A 15,597-nucleotide genomic window follows, 5' to 3' on the forward strand; every position below is an offset into this window, starting at 1 on the left:
CTCAGTAATATTCGTGCGGGTTCACAGACGAGGTGGCCGAGTGGTTAAGGCGATGGACTGCTAATCCATTGTGCTCTGCACGCGTGGGTTCGAATCCCATTCTCGTCGCAGTGAATGTTTTGTAGGTAAAACCTGAAATGGGTATTATTCCGTGTGACAGTTCGACTCGGATCCTTTTTTAACAACACGTTCCGTCTTGAAGTAAAGAGACATTTAAATTTTTTAAAAGATCTGTCGCCCTTTTTGGCTTTTTTGTTAAACTGCTTTGAAAAATTGGATGAAAACCGCATTACTCTTGTCTTTTAAATTCCTTGTGCAACAGGGGTGTCAAACATCAGGGTTGAGGGCCAGAACTGGCCCACCAAAGGGTCTAATTTGGCCATCTGGATGTCTTAGCAATGTGCTAAAACTATAGTGAAGTCATGTCTTTTTCTTTTTTTTTTAAATGCATTGCTTTCCTTTTATTGGGTCTGGCAACATTAAAGATGAGTAAAAACATAATAAATGTAATTAATTTATAAATCCTGACAGGTTTTTAGTTACAAAACATGTAATGTGTCTATTTTCATGTGGATGCAATGATATTAAATACTGAAAGTAAACAGTTTAAAAGATGTTAAAATTTATTTTTTCATGCTGGAGTTTTTAACTTCATGAGCTGTCTGTGTTTCATGAAATAGAATTAAAAGTCTCACAATCATCATGAAATACCGCTGGTCACTTATTCGGGCAATTATACTGAAGCATTGCCTGACATACAAATAAAACTGTATGTAGTTCAAACAAATTTGAAGCATTATTGATATTAACTTTAACTTAAATGTTCATAAAGTGTGCAAATATGCAAATAAATGTCACATTTGTTCAATTTTGAGAATGCTGCTATCTAGTGGTAACATGTTTAAACTGTTATTGTTCCACATTTTGACTTTTTTTGCTCAGGTTTCAGTCAGATAAATATGACAAATGGTGTATTTGTGAAGTACTCTGTGTTTTTAATGAAAAATGAAACCTTTATTTGCTGTTTAAGCAACAACGCAGCAGCATTGTAGGATAATACTGCACATATACAGCTTCATTCCTGCAAAGAAAAGACAGTCTACACAAACAGTTTATAATCAGCTTCTTTTTTATTACAAGCAGATAAATATATCACTGTAATGTCAACAACAGCCTGTTATTTATATAAAAAATAATCTTGGACCACAGCATGTCATTCCAGCTGACTCATAGTCAGAGCAGAAGTGAGTGCGAAGATTAAACTAGAGATTAAAGTAGACATGTCTCGTAAAAATCACACAAAGACAGTAGCTAAGGTTCACACTCTCCACTTTAAATAGTAAAAATCTAATAACCGTAATTAAAGGTAAATTTTAAAACCTGGTGACTAAAGCTCATCTTAACAGGCCACACAGCAAAAATGTGTCTAAAACATGTCTCCCAGGTGTCCAGCAGATCACTTGTGTTTGCTTTCTAACCATTCCCAAACTTCAGCTCTGAAAACGGTTAGTGAGAGTCGGATATTTTCTTCTTTACTGTAAAACTTTGCTACCACCACCCGACAGCTACTCCGACTGACTTCTTTCCAAAAGTGGGATAAAAAAATGACTTAAGGATCATATTTCAAATTCTGTGGCCTTAACTTAACTCTTGGACCCAACTGCAGTAGTGGCCACAATTTGGATATCGCAGTCCGGCATTTTTGCCTGAAGGTCAAAGGGCCCAAGGCACAGTTTTTACACCCATCTGTTGCCATTTAGGTACCACCAGATTTGATAATCAAGAGCAAGCACAGGAGAAAAATCCATCCATCCATCTGCTGCTCCAAGCTAACCAGAGGAGCCCATCCTGTCCCTGCCCTTGTTCTAATCTCACCAGTGTGCCCCAAGGTTTTATCTCATGCTCCTCACTTAGAAGGCACCTACTTGGCACTTTAGTCTAATGGAGAGACCAGGCGCCTTTTCCACAATCTAATTTTTGGGACATAGATGAGACCATAGATGATGGTGGGAGTGTAGATCGATCAGTAAATCAACAGCTTTGTTTACATTTGGCATATTTTTCTGTTTAAGTATCAGAAAAGTCAGAAATAAAAACCACACCTGATGTTTTTAACTGGGGACAGACCTCCTGCCTCCATTGCTGCCCCGTGACATTACGGTGGCCTTATTAAAGCACAAGATTCAACCACCAGATGATGGCGCTAACAAAACGATAAAAATAGATGTGTCTATAATTAACACACATTTCACTGAATATTATTTTAATCTTTAGAATTGTATACAAAATTGTTAGATCTTTGTCAGGGTTGCAGTTTTACTGCAAAAACTGTGCATTAAATGCACCGTAGACCTCAGATCAGAACAAGCCGGGTGTATCTTAGTGTAAAGCAGGAATCTCAAACTCATTTCACATCCTGTGACACATCTTAAGTGTCCGAACCAGCCAAACACCCCTTTCTGTCAGTGTAAAGATGTTAAACTGCACAGTGCAGTTTCAACAGTGCAGTTTTAGATAGCAAGTGTTGTAATCTGCAATATTTACAATGGTGTGAGACAATTAATTAAATAGTCGTTTGCTGCAGATTCTTAAATCAATAACCTAAAATTAAATTCCATTTAATTTATCTTGTTGATACGGAATAACCTGAATGTTTGTCCTCGCATCTTTGTGACATAAACAGTGAAAAAATGCGATGTCGGACCGCTGACAGTCCTCTTCTTCAGCAGTGTTTTCTGGTCAGCAGCTCTAGGTGCCATTTCTTTAATGCAGCTGACATCATGAACGTTTCATATGCAGCTGGATGAGAGGATCATAATCCACAGGAACTAGGGATGGGTACCGGTATCCGGTGCCATTATGGCACCGGTTCTGTCATAAACGGTAGTAACCAGACCGAAAAGCAGCGCACATTTCGGTGCTTTTTTTTTCCTGAGATGTCATACACTTTGGATTCCAGCCAATCATTTTACCTTTGCGAGCGTAGTAGGTGGGCCCAGGCACGTATGTTCTTTTAGAGCAGAGCTACAGATTAGAAATGCCCAAGGCGAAGCGGTCAAAAGTCTGGCTGTACTTCACAGCAAAAGATGCAAACTCAGCAGCCTGCAACAAGTGCTTGAAGCTGATATTGTGCAAAGGAGGTAACACCTCGAATCTGATGAAACACCTGGCGACGTATAGCATTTTGTTAAAAGCCGAGAAATGCGCCGTATTTGATAGCTTGCTGCAAGAGCTCACACCGAGCGCATCTACTGCGGGTGGGTTGCCTGTTATTGGACCCGGAGTTAGCAACATCCCCCAAAAACCCGAAGAGTAGAGTCCTGGCCCCTAGCCCTGCCAGTGTAGCAGAAATGATGACGGATGATGATGCAGCAGCAGCCGTTCTTCTCTGCGTGAGTAGCTTCATGTTGTTCGTGTGTAATTTACGTTGAGTAGGCTAACCACGTTATTACATTAATGCATGTAGGGTGAACTAGCAAACACCGTCGTAGTTACATGCGGCTGTCTTCTTGTTTGATGGCAGATACTCCCTTCACCCTGGCCAAAAAGGCTAAAATGACCAAAGAAAAAGTGGAAAACAGTTAAACATGAGAGGTTTTTGTACAAAGATTGTTTTTTCCATTGTTTAAGCACTGCTTCCAGCCAAGAGTGATACTATAAATCCCCTATAGCTGCAGAAAACTCTAACATTGTTATCTTTTTACAAAAAAACAGCTGAACATGAGAGGTTTCTGGACCAATTTTGTGTTCTCCATTCTTTAAGCACCGGTTCGAGCACCGTTTAAGCACCGGCACTGTTTCAAAAGTACCAGTTTGGTACTGGTATCGGATAAAACCTAAACAATACCCATCGCTTACAACCCTTTTTGATCAGTTTCAGTAGTCTTATTGGGTACTTTCTGTTCCTGTTGGCGAGCCATGATTGCAGCTTGCAGAATGCTAGAGTACTGTAGTTTTAGCATCCTTCCTCTTGCTTAACTCCAGCTCGCTGTCGGTCACTGTCGGATCTCTCCTGCTTCTGCACTGAGAGCGGGCTGGAGCAATGGTAGTGAGCTCGTGCTGGTCAGCGAAGACGAGCCTCTCGTTCTCATGTCGGATCTTTAATATTTTCATGATGCGCTTGCCGATGAGGTAAATCATTTCGAGGATACACATGAGGATGCAAACCGCACTGGAGATGACCATGAACAGCATGAAGATCTTTTTTTCCGTCGGACGGCTGATAAAGCAGTCAACGGTGTTGGGGCACGGCGACAGCTGACACTTGGACAACCTGACAGAAAAGAGTACAGCAGGTTTTAACGAGTTCAGAACAACACTGGTTCATTTTAATAACAGTAAGTTACCAGCATTACCTGGGCAGGTCATATCCATGATATAACTGAAACAGGATATAGAGAAAAGCTGAGTCAAATCCAGCTTTGAAGATCAAACTCAGCAGATACGTCCACCATAGGCCTCCTCTCTTCTTGCCAGGGTTGGCGTAGAGGTGCGAGCCCTGGTGCAGCTCGACATATTTCCTGTCCTTTCCTTCACGGAGTTTCACGTGAGCCATCACCATCAGAGACGGGCAGGTGACAAAGATGAGCTGCAGCGCCCACAGGCGGATGTGGGAGATGGGGAAGATGTGGTCGTAGCAGACATTGGTACAGCCGGGCTGCAAAACAAAGTCGGGGTCGTAACTCGCTTAAGTAGCTCGTCTCACGTCTCAGATGGAGAAAATCAGCAAGAGCAAAGGATTTTTGCATTAAAGAGAAACTTGGAGAAAAGAAAGTGGCTGTATTTTTATTTTAGAGTACAGCTAATGCATATGTCATATGATGATAAATACAAACAGAGGGACTGTTGTGGTGTCAGAATGAGAAGCTGATGCAGAAGGTTTTAATGCCTCTGTATGACGCTAAAAACTGACGATGCTTTGAAACCAGTTTCTGCTTTTAGGGCATAAATATAAAACAAAAATAAAGTTTAAGACAAAAGATACAAAAAGAACCAGGTTAGTGAGACATGAAGTATTTTGCTTTTCTTTACTTTTTGCTTGCTTTCATTTATTTGAGAAGATATCCTATAATTATAATATGCTGTACACAATATGCTTTTAATACAAGGCTTTTAATGTAACACCAACACTAATTCAGTCTTACAATCTAATTTGGTAAATACGTGACAAATGAAAGGAAAAGCTCAAATAAACGAGTGACTGCAGAGGCTTTCACCGAAGTGCACAACTGAATTAACATTCAGTCGAGGTTTAAGGCAGGCATTGGAAATGCTGGGTAGGTTCTGTATTGATCGTGAGAGGAGAAGATCCCACTGATTAAATGGAAGACAAATAAATCGCAGCGCACAAAAGCTGCAAAACTGGCTCCTGTTTTAATAGGAACAGTGAGCAAAGGAAGGTTTGCCTTTATGATGTGTGGAAAAGTCATCAATAATTGTTTTGTGGTCACGTTCAGTGGCTGTGATGCTCGTGCATTAGTGTGAACAGTAAGGATAAACAGACCACAAGGTGAAAGTTCATAAACCCGTCCTATTGGTGGCATTTTTCGGCGCACCTGTACTCTGACAGGGAAGGATCAAATCACTACATTAGTGGCGTCCGGTGATTCTTGGAACACAAGAGATGGATTAACAGTATGAAAACGATGTGAGTCATATTTATGAAGTTACATTTGTTTTGTTCACGACCGCTGTTCATGTCGACTGAATTTTTTTACGATCACTTCGTTAGTGTCTTTCTGATTTTCGGTTCAACCGTGTTGTCTCGATGTGATATCTGTCTGTTGTTTTGACTTTCATCGCAGTGTTCGACTGTGTCGTGCTGCACATCACACACAGAGCAACACAGTCAAATGACATAAAGACTACATGCAAAACAGAGCGCTCACAACACGAGACCAAAGAGGTAAAGCTGCACTGACAGACCGAAGTCACTGCTGGGCAATTTTTCATCTTTTAGTTCATATGACAAAGTTTCAGCGTTCTTCATTATATAACAGTTTCAAATTTAGAATAAAAAGTTCTGTATAGAGAAGACTGAAACATTATATCAGAAAGCTGCACTGAATTTATGTAGATCCCAGCCTGCCAACATATTGTGTCTAAGAGGGAATTTCGTCTTTTGCAGTTACCTTTGTTAGAAAAAGTTAGATGCATTCACTGAGTCATAGTACTTTAACAACGTTCTGAAAGAATTAAAAGTTCAACTTATGAGATAATATAATTAAATAAAATTTTGTATCCTTTAAAAAATATGCAGGATTACAGATTTCCTGCTACCGCGAAGGTCAAATACAAGGTCAGTATAGAGGTGAAATAGAGGCTTCATTAGATTTATGATGATACTTAATATATTTTACATTTCATTAAACTTGGATGAAGAGCAGAGAGGAAGGTTTCTTCAGTCCATTCAGGTAACGGGGTAATTAACCCTGGATCCCTCCCAATATGCAAGGACATGTCAGCGTATGTTTGTGAGTCGTCAGGAGATGAAAGGACAGAAAAAAACAAGTTCGTCCCGAAGACGAAACAGCTAAGAGCGAGCTGAGCGATGCAGTCACAGCTCGATTTGTGTGACCTTAACGTCTCATATGATGGCAAGGTGTGGCCATGGCTCACAGACATGTTCTGCCACTTTGAGATGTGTTGGCTACATCGGTTTCAGAAGCGCTTTGGCTGAACATCAGGATGCTTTGACAGGTAATTAACCATCAGGCACGATGTTTATGTGGGTGGAAAACAACCTTGTATGTGGAAGACTTGGTGAATCAAACCTGAGGAGGAGTGAAGCTGTTCTGGGCTAACATCTTTGTTTTCAGTTAAATTTCTTCACAGAAGCTTTATTATAATCCAAAATGACCCAATTAGACCATCCAAAGGCACTGTATGTGTGAGTAAGTCATTTGGTAGCTGAATCTTTTTCTTTAATCAACTGCTGGTTGGTGATAGTTTTCTGCATCAGTAACCAACACAAATTCAACTTTTGAGGACAGCTGACATTAATTGTCAGCCCATTTTCTTTTCATTTATCTATGCTTTGGACTGTAAAGCACATTCTTTCAAACCAAGACCACAACCACCATCACCACCTCTGAAGTGACTCGGGCAGGTTAACTTTCCAGTTTTAAAAACGTCTCTATATTGAGTGTAAATGTAGAAAATCAGTGGACCAGATTTCCCTGAAGGGCTTATGAACCAGTGCTGTAACATTCTCAACAACTCTTATTTCTCCCTGTCACTGAAAAACATTGGAAGGTGGGGTTAGTGACAGCCTTACCTGTCGGGTGTTACACACAAAGTCTTTGTTTTCGTCACCCCACACCCTCTGAGCTGCCACCACGAACACCAACACTCGGAACACGAACACCATGGACAGCCAAATCCGCCCAAACGCCGTGGAGTACTGATTGACTCCGCTCAGAAGATTCTCCAATCCTGACCAGTTCATCCCTGTCGCTGCTGGACTGGCCTTGGAGATAAATGCTCTGTGAAGAAAAACAAAAATACTAATTACCTTCCCTTAGATTTAGCTTTGCATTCTATTCTTATTCTCAAATTTGGTCTTGCTATCGTTAAGGATCAGCTGCAATGTGGGTCACATAAATACATGTCTGGGCTTGCATGAATTCATTCGTATCAGCCAAACAGGAGAGAGTACACATTTAGAAACACTGTAGGTTTGCACAACAGTACAACTGCTGATTCCCTTTAATGCCCAATAAATCATTATTTAGGCTTATTCATCTTATCTGGATCCTCACTAATGAAACTGCATGCTTCAGTAACTGTAACAAAATGTAAACAGTTAAAATAAAATAAAATAAGGGCCATAAAATGATGAATAAAACAAATCTACCGTTTGTTTGCATTTGCCTACATGTAGAAAAATATGACCACCACAATTTTATGTTAGTTTAAATTAGCTGTGACAGCTGACATCCTCTGAGATTGAAGCATTAAATCTAGGCAAACGTGCCAAAAACCAGCCCCAGAAACAAGTCAGGCCCTGTGGACTTAGTTTAAAAACCCAAATTTAGAGCAGAAACAAGCACACTTAAGGCCAGCTCATTTTATTCTTTTCATAACAAATCTACAGGAGATTAACTTTTGTTTAATGCACCCATTTACAGTGTATACAAGGCTTAAAGTTATGTATTATTGTGGGCGTGGTTCCCTTGGTTGACAGATGGGTGCCTGCACAAGTGGCTAACGCTCTTTATCTCATTTGTCGTTTGTCATATTGGTGCCTTTTGAAGCTGACAAGTCTGTGTTCCAGTTTTATTGGTTCTAGTATTAGAACAAGTATCTGATTCTGAATGCATGCAGTTGACAGAAGCAGCTTGTTTATGAAGCAAGTGTTAAAGCAATATGGTCACATGTCCTTCAGCAATGTTTTTGGGCTGGTTAGAGCATCTAACCACTTGTTTACCTTACAAAATGTAAATGGAGCACTCAAAGTGATTTATATAACATGCCTCATTCACAAAAGCATTGTTTTTTGCTTTCTAGCTAACATTCACTCACATTCATGTTCCGATCGATGCATCGGAGAATGACTTGGGGTTTGTATCTTGCCCAAGGACATTTTGCATGCAGACTGGAGGAGCAGGGATCAAACCACTAACCATCCAGTAAATCTTTGACCTGCTCTAACTCCTGAAATGCAACCAACACATTTCTTTCTTGCAAAATGGATTATTGCATCTTTCTTAAGGACAAAACAAAGCATCACACACAAATGTGCAGGGAAGCTTGTGAAAATCTTGAATTGTATTAGAGTTATTGTGCTAATGCTTTTTTATTATAGACATTTGAGCTTCTCATATTAGAAAAAGACTCACGCTCTTCTCAGTTTGACTGTGTATGATGTCAGTGGCAGTGGATATACCCAATACGATCGTCACAGACACACTGCTCTGGCATTAAAACCTTAAAGGCAGATGAAATGGCTTGTTTCAGATAGAGGATAAATTCAGAGGCTGCCTTAAGGCTTGGGATAAGCCGAATAAGACTTATTTTGAGCAATGAATCCTCCAAAGTTACTCTACTACGGTCCAAGAATAGAAATATGAAGCTGTAAATAACTGAAGGTGTTTCTTAAATATGTACACATATAATCTGAGCACAACATGACTGTATGTCTGTGTGGTTTTAACACCTAGAGAGTCTTTTATTAACACTGTGCTCTTGGATTCTATGTGCTCACAGGTTATCTGTCAGTATCAACTGTCTGCATGTTTGCTGCTGCTGAATGACATTTATCAGTGAACACCCTAATGACATGCACCCCAGCTTATCTACGAGGCTATGGTTTCTGAACACTGTTCAGTGTGTGCAATCAAAGTGAAGTTTTCTGAACTCTCAGAGTTTCCAAAGCTTGCAAAGACAAAAACATGCTTTTGATGCTTTTTGCTACATTTCTGCTTAGATTTTTATGTGCTTCAGGCAAATGTTAAATGCAGAAATATAGGAGAAGAAGCTTAAATGGAAGGCGTGGGTGTATTCTTTCAAAGAGAAAAGGATGAACTTTCAAAGTACTGCAGTCGTTTAGAAGAAGGAAATAAAATCCATATGGTTTCTGTAACACGCAACCACTTTAACACCAATGGTTTACTCCTGGTGGATGGGAGTGGCATGCGTGGGAATGCAGGGAATGCAGATGTTCAGAGCAGCAAAGTGGACAGAAACAGGAAATAACAGGAAAAAAACAGCACGAAAAGCACAGACAGTTCTTCAGTGGACATTTTTCACTTGAGCTACTTGTATGTTATCATTTCTGTCGTCTGCACAGTTAGCTGAACGATCAACCACACCATAAGAGAGCAGCTGACATGCAGCTGGTTGTGACGCTGCCCCCTGGTGGCATTAATCAGTTATAACATGTAGGTGACAATCTGCAAAGCTGTCCATAGGCTCTACGTAAGACCAACACACAGCCATTATTAGCTAAACCATTGCTCTGACTTTTTGAGGGTCCAGTAGGTTTATGACATGTAGAGTAGCCAAATTTCATTCCCTGAGTGAAAACGTTTTTAACTTTTTATGAAATTCTGTTGCTTCTTTTTTCTCCAAAAGGATCATTTCACATTTAATTGTAGCTAAAATGACACAATTTATTTAACAATTGTAAAAAGAAAAAATTGTATTTAAAAATTGTATAACCATTTTTGTTATACAAAATCACTGATATCAGTATTTTAGCTGTGCGGAAGTGAAGAAAGGTTTGAAAGCTTTTTGGGACCTGTTGTGCTGTTGGACAACAGAAGCAGAAAAACATAAATGAGAACAGCTTTGATGGGATTTCAGCTGTATTTAAGTTTATATGAGCACAGAGAAGAGGACAGAAGCAAACAGCTTGTAATGTTAGTCTGTGCTAAGACTAAACTTAAAGGGATTTCCCAATTTTTGTGGGACAATTATTGTTTAATAAAAGGAATCAGTAGTGGTTTCTACTAATGCCACTGTGGACGTGCTTTGTTCGTAGCTTGTACAGTCTAGTTTAACAGTAGTGGACTGAGAAGCAGCTGATCGTTGGTGGCGGGCATTCTGACAGTTTGTCAGTGATGCAGGAAAGAACCAAAAGAAATACAAACGAGCCATCCCAGGATCCTCAGCAGCAGTGTTTTGTACCATAGACTAAAGCAAAGAGAAAACCTAAAAGACATAAAGGAGGCACTTTAATAGAAACTTTATGTATCATCGGTGGCTACATGGAAAGTTTTTACTGTAATGTGAACCCCGCTCCACCACGCCTCGGTCTTTTTGATGAACCTAGAGTTGACCACCATTTTTTTCCCCTCATATTCTAACACTTAGTCATAACAAAAGGAAATGTTTGTTCCATAGCTGGTTATTATTTTAAATGAGTTTCCCTATTTTTCTAGCATATAAACAACTCGTGTTCACCTTTTGCATTACTTTTAAAAAGAACAAAAACATACTTTAGCTTGGCCAGGGGAAAAATGACAGACTCCTGAATACAGTTTCCATGTTTACCGCTCACTCCTGACTTTAGGATACAGTAAAATTATTGAAAACCAAACAGAGAAAGGAACTTACTTGGAAGTGAAACGCCACTTAAACACCCCGTGTGCCGACACCAGCAGGCGAAGACTAAGCACTGAAGGGAAAAGCTACTTTCAGCTTTTCAGCTCCTTTCTTTCCCCTGCTGCCTCTGTCTACTCATTCTTTCCTCAGAACGCCTGCCAAACCAGATTCAGCAGCGACGTCATGACAGACGCACACATGAACATCGGCTGCGTAGACTCCACTCCCTAGAAAACATGTAACCTAACACGTTATAAATAAGTAAAGCAACAGACACAAATTCTTCATTGAGAAGGAAGACAGAACATCCAGCTATGTCAAACAGAAAGCCTGGTGTGTGTGTGTGTGTGTGTGTGTGTGTGTGTGTGTGTGTGTGTGTGTGTGTGTGTGTGTGTGTGTGTGTGTGTGTGTGTGTGTGTGTGTGTGTGTGTTTGGGGGTTGAAGAGAGTAACTAAGAGAGAAAACGCCACACCCTGAATGCGGACAGCTTGTGGAAACTAATGCAAATATCCTCAGATGGCAAACAGCTTAGCAGAATCATAGTATATCAAACAGGGTTGGGAGCAGATTGCAGCAGTTTATCTCAACCTGTTTAATGATTGTGACACACAGTAGATTAACAGAAATCAGCCTGGATCTTTGATCTGGATAAACCTTTCAAGTTTGTGTAACCATGTGCGATAGGTGGCTAATCAAAACAGTTTACAGTATAGGAAAAGCCTGCTTTTTGCCCGTCTCATCCTCCAGTGTGATTTTCCATAATAAGTGTTAACTTTCTGTTCGGTCTGTCTGTGAAGGTTCTCAGTCATCGAGGTCATTATAATCTTTGCTTGGGAAGATAAGCGTCTGGACTTCTTTAAGTTTCTTGAATTGGTGGAAAGACACTCCCATAGGGCTTAAATATGAGACTCTCCACCAAGCTTCTCGGATGAGAGGTGAAATGTCTTCAAGAAACTTAAAGAAGTCCAGATGCTTTTCTTTCCAAGCTCCTTAAATTTCTGGTGTGACACTGGCATTTGTAATTTCATTCCTATAGCACATTGCATTACATGCAAACTCAATGTGCTTAATAATAAAAACATAAAAACAGTTTGCATTTTCTGCCTGCCTCTGTTATCAGAGTACAAGCAACAGGGAACCCATATTCACTGCAGGTTTTCTCCATGTTGAACAAACCAAACAAAGATTTGGACTAAGGGTAAAATAAATTTTCTCAGAACAGAACAAAAATCTGTTTTTCAGCCCTGAAATTTCCATGTGGATATCCTCTTTATTTAAGACATTGTGAGGGCTGGAAAAGGTACGCTTCTTGAAAAAGGTCCCAAATTTTAGTGCAACCCTGTGTAGGTACTGTATTTTGGAAAAATAGTATATTGTATTACTTATGCTGAGATTACCAGAGTGAAATCGATTCTGAGGGGATTGAGTCGAAACCTTTTTCCAATTTGACAGATTTTATATGAAATAACCTGCATACAAAACAAATAGCAGGACATTTAGGTTTGGGGAAAAAAATGTTGTTGTTTTTTTTAACAGAGGAAGTTAAAATACATGTTTTTCTCTAATAAGTTATTTTAAAGGTAAAAAAAAAAACTGTGTGCATGATCACATGTTTATTTATGGTTTTGTCTGAATACTGGTTTTCTGCAGGCCAGTTGATAGGTGGAAGGCTTCGTGATAGCATAGGTGGCATAAAATCATATAAATTTGATGTTGTTGTTGTGAAATTAAAATAATGTGATGTTTCGATGCAAAGGGGGGGTGAGGTGGCACCAATGCTTCACAGCAAGGAGGTCCCAGGTTTGAATCCTGTCTGGGGGTTTTCAACTTGCAGTCCAGCTTCCTCCCATAGTCCAAAGGCCTGCTTTGGGTTAAGTTATTGGGCTATTCTGAACTGGTCATAGATGTGAATGCTTGTTTGTTTCTATGTGTTAGCCCAGTGTCAGATTGGTGATCTGTCCACGGTGTACCCTGCCTTTTGCCCCATGTCAGCTGAATGGATGGACGCTTTTGTAAGGTGTTACAGGTGCAGACATGCTAAGGCTGGGTAATTTTAGCCTATTGTCAGTGATTGTTATGCAACAATGATTTCATAATACAGATAAGAACCCCCAGAGACCTGAGACCTGCAAAATTTACCTGTTTGGCAAGTTTGGCTGCTCAACTCTGGATCATGTAGGAAGAATTCACAGTAAGATCATGGTAACACTCATGTATTATAATGAACTGTATTCCAGTTAAATCCAGACGTGAATTTAAGTCCATACATACACAGTCTTAAACACTCAAGCCCTATCATTTGTCAAAGACCACATAGTACAAAATTATCTTAATAGAGCATTTTGGTCTGAGACTACTGGCTTATATCTAAAAGGCAGAGCCTTCAGACTTTCTAAGCTTATAATTAGGGCTGATCAGGTGAGTCTGAACCAACCCTGGGGGTTGGGGACTGGGGCTGCAGGATCGGCTTCCAATGATGCACTGAGCCTTTCTCTTCCTCTCTTTTCCTGATGTACTTATATGCTACTACTGCATGCCATCACTCTGTCGGTTGAGTTTTGTCCTCGTTGTGTTCATAGCCTACCTGCCATTAACTCTTTCCTTCTTTCTTTCTCCTGACCACCCAGTCAGTTGACGCAGATGGCTGCACCTCCCTGAGCATGGTTCTACTGAAGGTCATTTCTTCTTAGAAAGGTCTTCCTTCCCAGCATCGCCAAATGGGGACGTTTGATTGCTCTGTGATCTGGTTTTTAGCCTTACAATATAAAGTACCAATTTACCTGAACTAAGTTAAAATTTGTTATGTATTGTTTTGTATAAGACACAATGTTGAGGTAGAAAGGTGTCAGTTGTGAGGAAACACAGTGGAATGTGAATGGAAAAGTATGGATGGATGGAGGGAGAAGCATGCATGCATACAGTATCACTAACAGAAGAAAAGCAGGATTTGCTTCTGAACAAAAATCCACTTTTTACCTTCAGTTTTCTTGGCAAATGTGAGTCTGTTATCCAACAATAGTCCTAAGGACAAAAATCATCTGTTTCAGTTTTATAATCCCACTGTTAAGTCATCTGACTGTTAGGGCTAGATGCCCCGCAGATATGGAGAATGGTGATTTATGACAACTTTTCAGCATCTATTGGAGACCATAGACATACCCTAAGGAGTCAAAATCTATAGAAAGGGACATATGATGATGATGATGATGGTGAAGTACTTGCTCAGAGTGGTCATCTGATTGTTGAAATTCTCTCTGTATTATTGTAGCATCTTCCCCCACATTCCCACGCACACCCACTAAAAACAGACCTGCAATAGACACGTATTTATTATCAGTGAATAATAAGTCTGACCATATTGAGCCCACACACACTGATAACAACACAGCAGTAGAAATGATGACGCTGGCACAGTTTAACGTGGAGCTGGAGTCTGTTTACACACCGCGAAGAGCAAAGAGGCGGAGCTGTTACTGAGACAGTGAGCTCAGGTAGAGTGAAAAAAACAGCAGCTGTTCCTGTGATCACCATTAAAACCTTTACTGGGAAAAGGCTAGTGGAGTCCTTTGTCAAAGCACCTGATCAACAAACTGACACGACCAAAAGCAAACGCTGTAGCTGCTCCATCCACCGCTGCTCCGTTTGTTTTACACAGTCAAAATCTGCAGTAAGAGTCCAGAAGTTGTATTAAAATATGCAGATGAAATGTTATTCATACAGCGTGCTGAATGCTGACAATAGCCGTCCTGTTTTATATGCAGCAAACAGGGGTGAGTATAAAGGGGGGCATTGGGTGTCCTAAACCTTATTAATTTCAAGGCTTTTGTAAGATTTTTAACACTGTAAGTGAAATAATATCAAATATTGTGTTAATTAAAATCCATTAATATTTAAAAATATAGAAATAAGATTTTTTCCACAAGCCAATAAAAATATAAATGGGCTATTAAACTCTGGTCCACTGACCTGATGGTTGTTAGGTTGGACACTGAATTATTATTAATATCTACACTAACATAGCATCTGTTTTCAGCAGCACTTGCTTCCTATTAAAGTCAGAAAGCCTTCCAAGAAGACAGAGTAAAGGTGCATTTCTATGCCTTAGTTTAGTTTGCATATATATCTTATTTTATTTGTGACTTTTGACTGTGCTTGAGATTATTTATACATTTTACAATTTAAGAAAATGTTTTCTTTTAAAAAAAATCTAATTTATTATGACATGTACATACAATCAAAGGGGTTTAGTTGTTTTTTGTGTTTTTTTGACAGATGTTATATGTAGTTAAACGTGAAAACATTGCAATTTCTAAAATGGAAAACAACGAGCAGTTCATTTTGAAAGACCTGTGTTTTTTCTCCTTTGAATGTTTATGATTGCTCATTAATAAGACAAAAATATTTCTTGTTGGATTACTCAGTGAATTGATGGAATAATCTATCGATTCATCGTTCACTAAAATAATTGCTAGCTACATCCCTAGTCTTTCCCCTACAATATAAAGCGACTCGAGGTGACTGTTGATGGCCTATGTGACAAAATACACCAAA

The 15,597-nt window shown here is 39.6% G+C and overlaps 1 protein-coding gene across 1 annotated transcript; it reads right to left on the reverse strand.

The window, feature by feature from the left end:
- Positions 1-1,131: 1,131 nt before the first annotated feature.
- Positions 1,132-11,384, reverse strand: LOC308389940 (gap junction beta-3 protein-like). The gene is made up of 4 exons (XM_080871549.1): positions 11,059-11,384; positions 7,277-7,484; positions 4,356-4,657; positions 1,132-4,273 (listed from the first exon to the last, which is right to left on the reverse strand). Exons 2-4 carry the CDS (start codon positions 7,445-7,447, stop codon positions 3,940-3,942), a joined length of 807 nt encoding a protein of 268 aa, XP_080727675.1. The 5' UTR covers positions 7,448-7,484; positions 11,059-11,384; the 3' UTR covers positions 1,132-3,939.
- Between the last annotated feature and the right edge of the window lie 4,213 nt (positions 11,385-15,597).

The sequence above is a fragment of the Rhamphochromis sp. 'chilingali' genome, assembly GCF_963969265.1.
Source record: "Rhamphochromis sp. 'chilingali' genome assembly, chromosome: 21".
NCBI classification, from domain to species: Eukaryota; Metazoa; Chordata; class Actinopteri; order Cichliformes; family Cichlidae; genus Rhamphochromis; species Rhamphochromis sp. 'chilingali'.

What these genes read in the sequence shown, in the direction of transcription:
- LOC308389940 (XM_080871549.1), bottom strand. Translation starts at nt 7,447, where the DNA reads ATGAACTGGTCAGGATTGGAGAATCTTCTGAGCGGAGTCAATCAGTAC. An exon ending in TTGTGTGTAACACCCGACAG is followed by an intron (nt 4,658 to 7,276) that starts GTAAGGCTGTCA and finishes TTTGTTTTGCAG; the next exon opens with CCCGGCTGTACCAATGTCTG. An exon ending in CATGGATATGACCTGCCCAG is followed by an intron (nt 4,274 to 4,355) that starts GTAATGCTGGTA and finishes CTTTTCTGTCAG; the next exon opens with GTTGTCCAAGTGTCAGCTGT.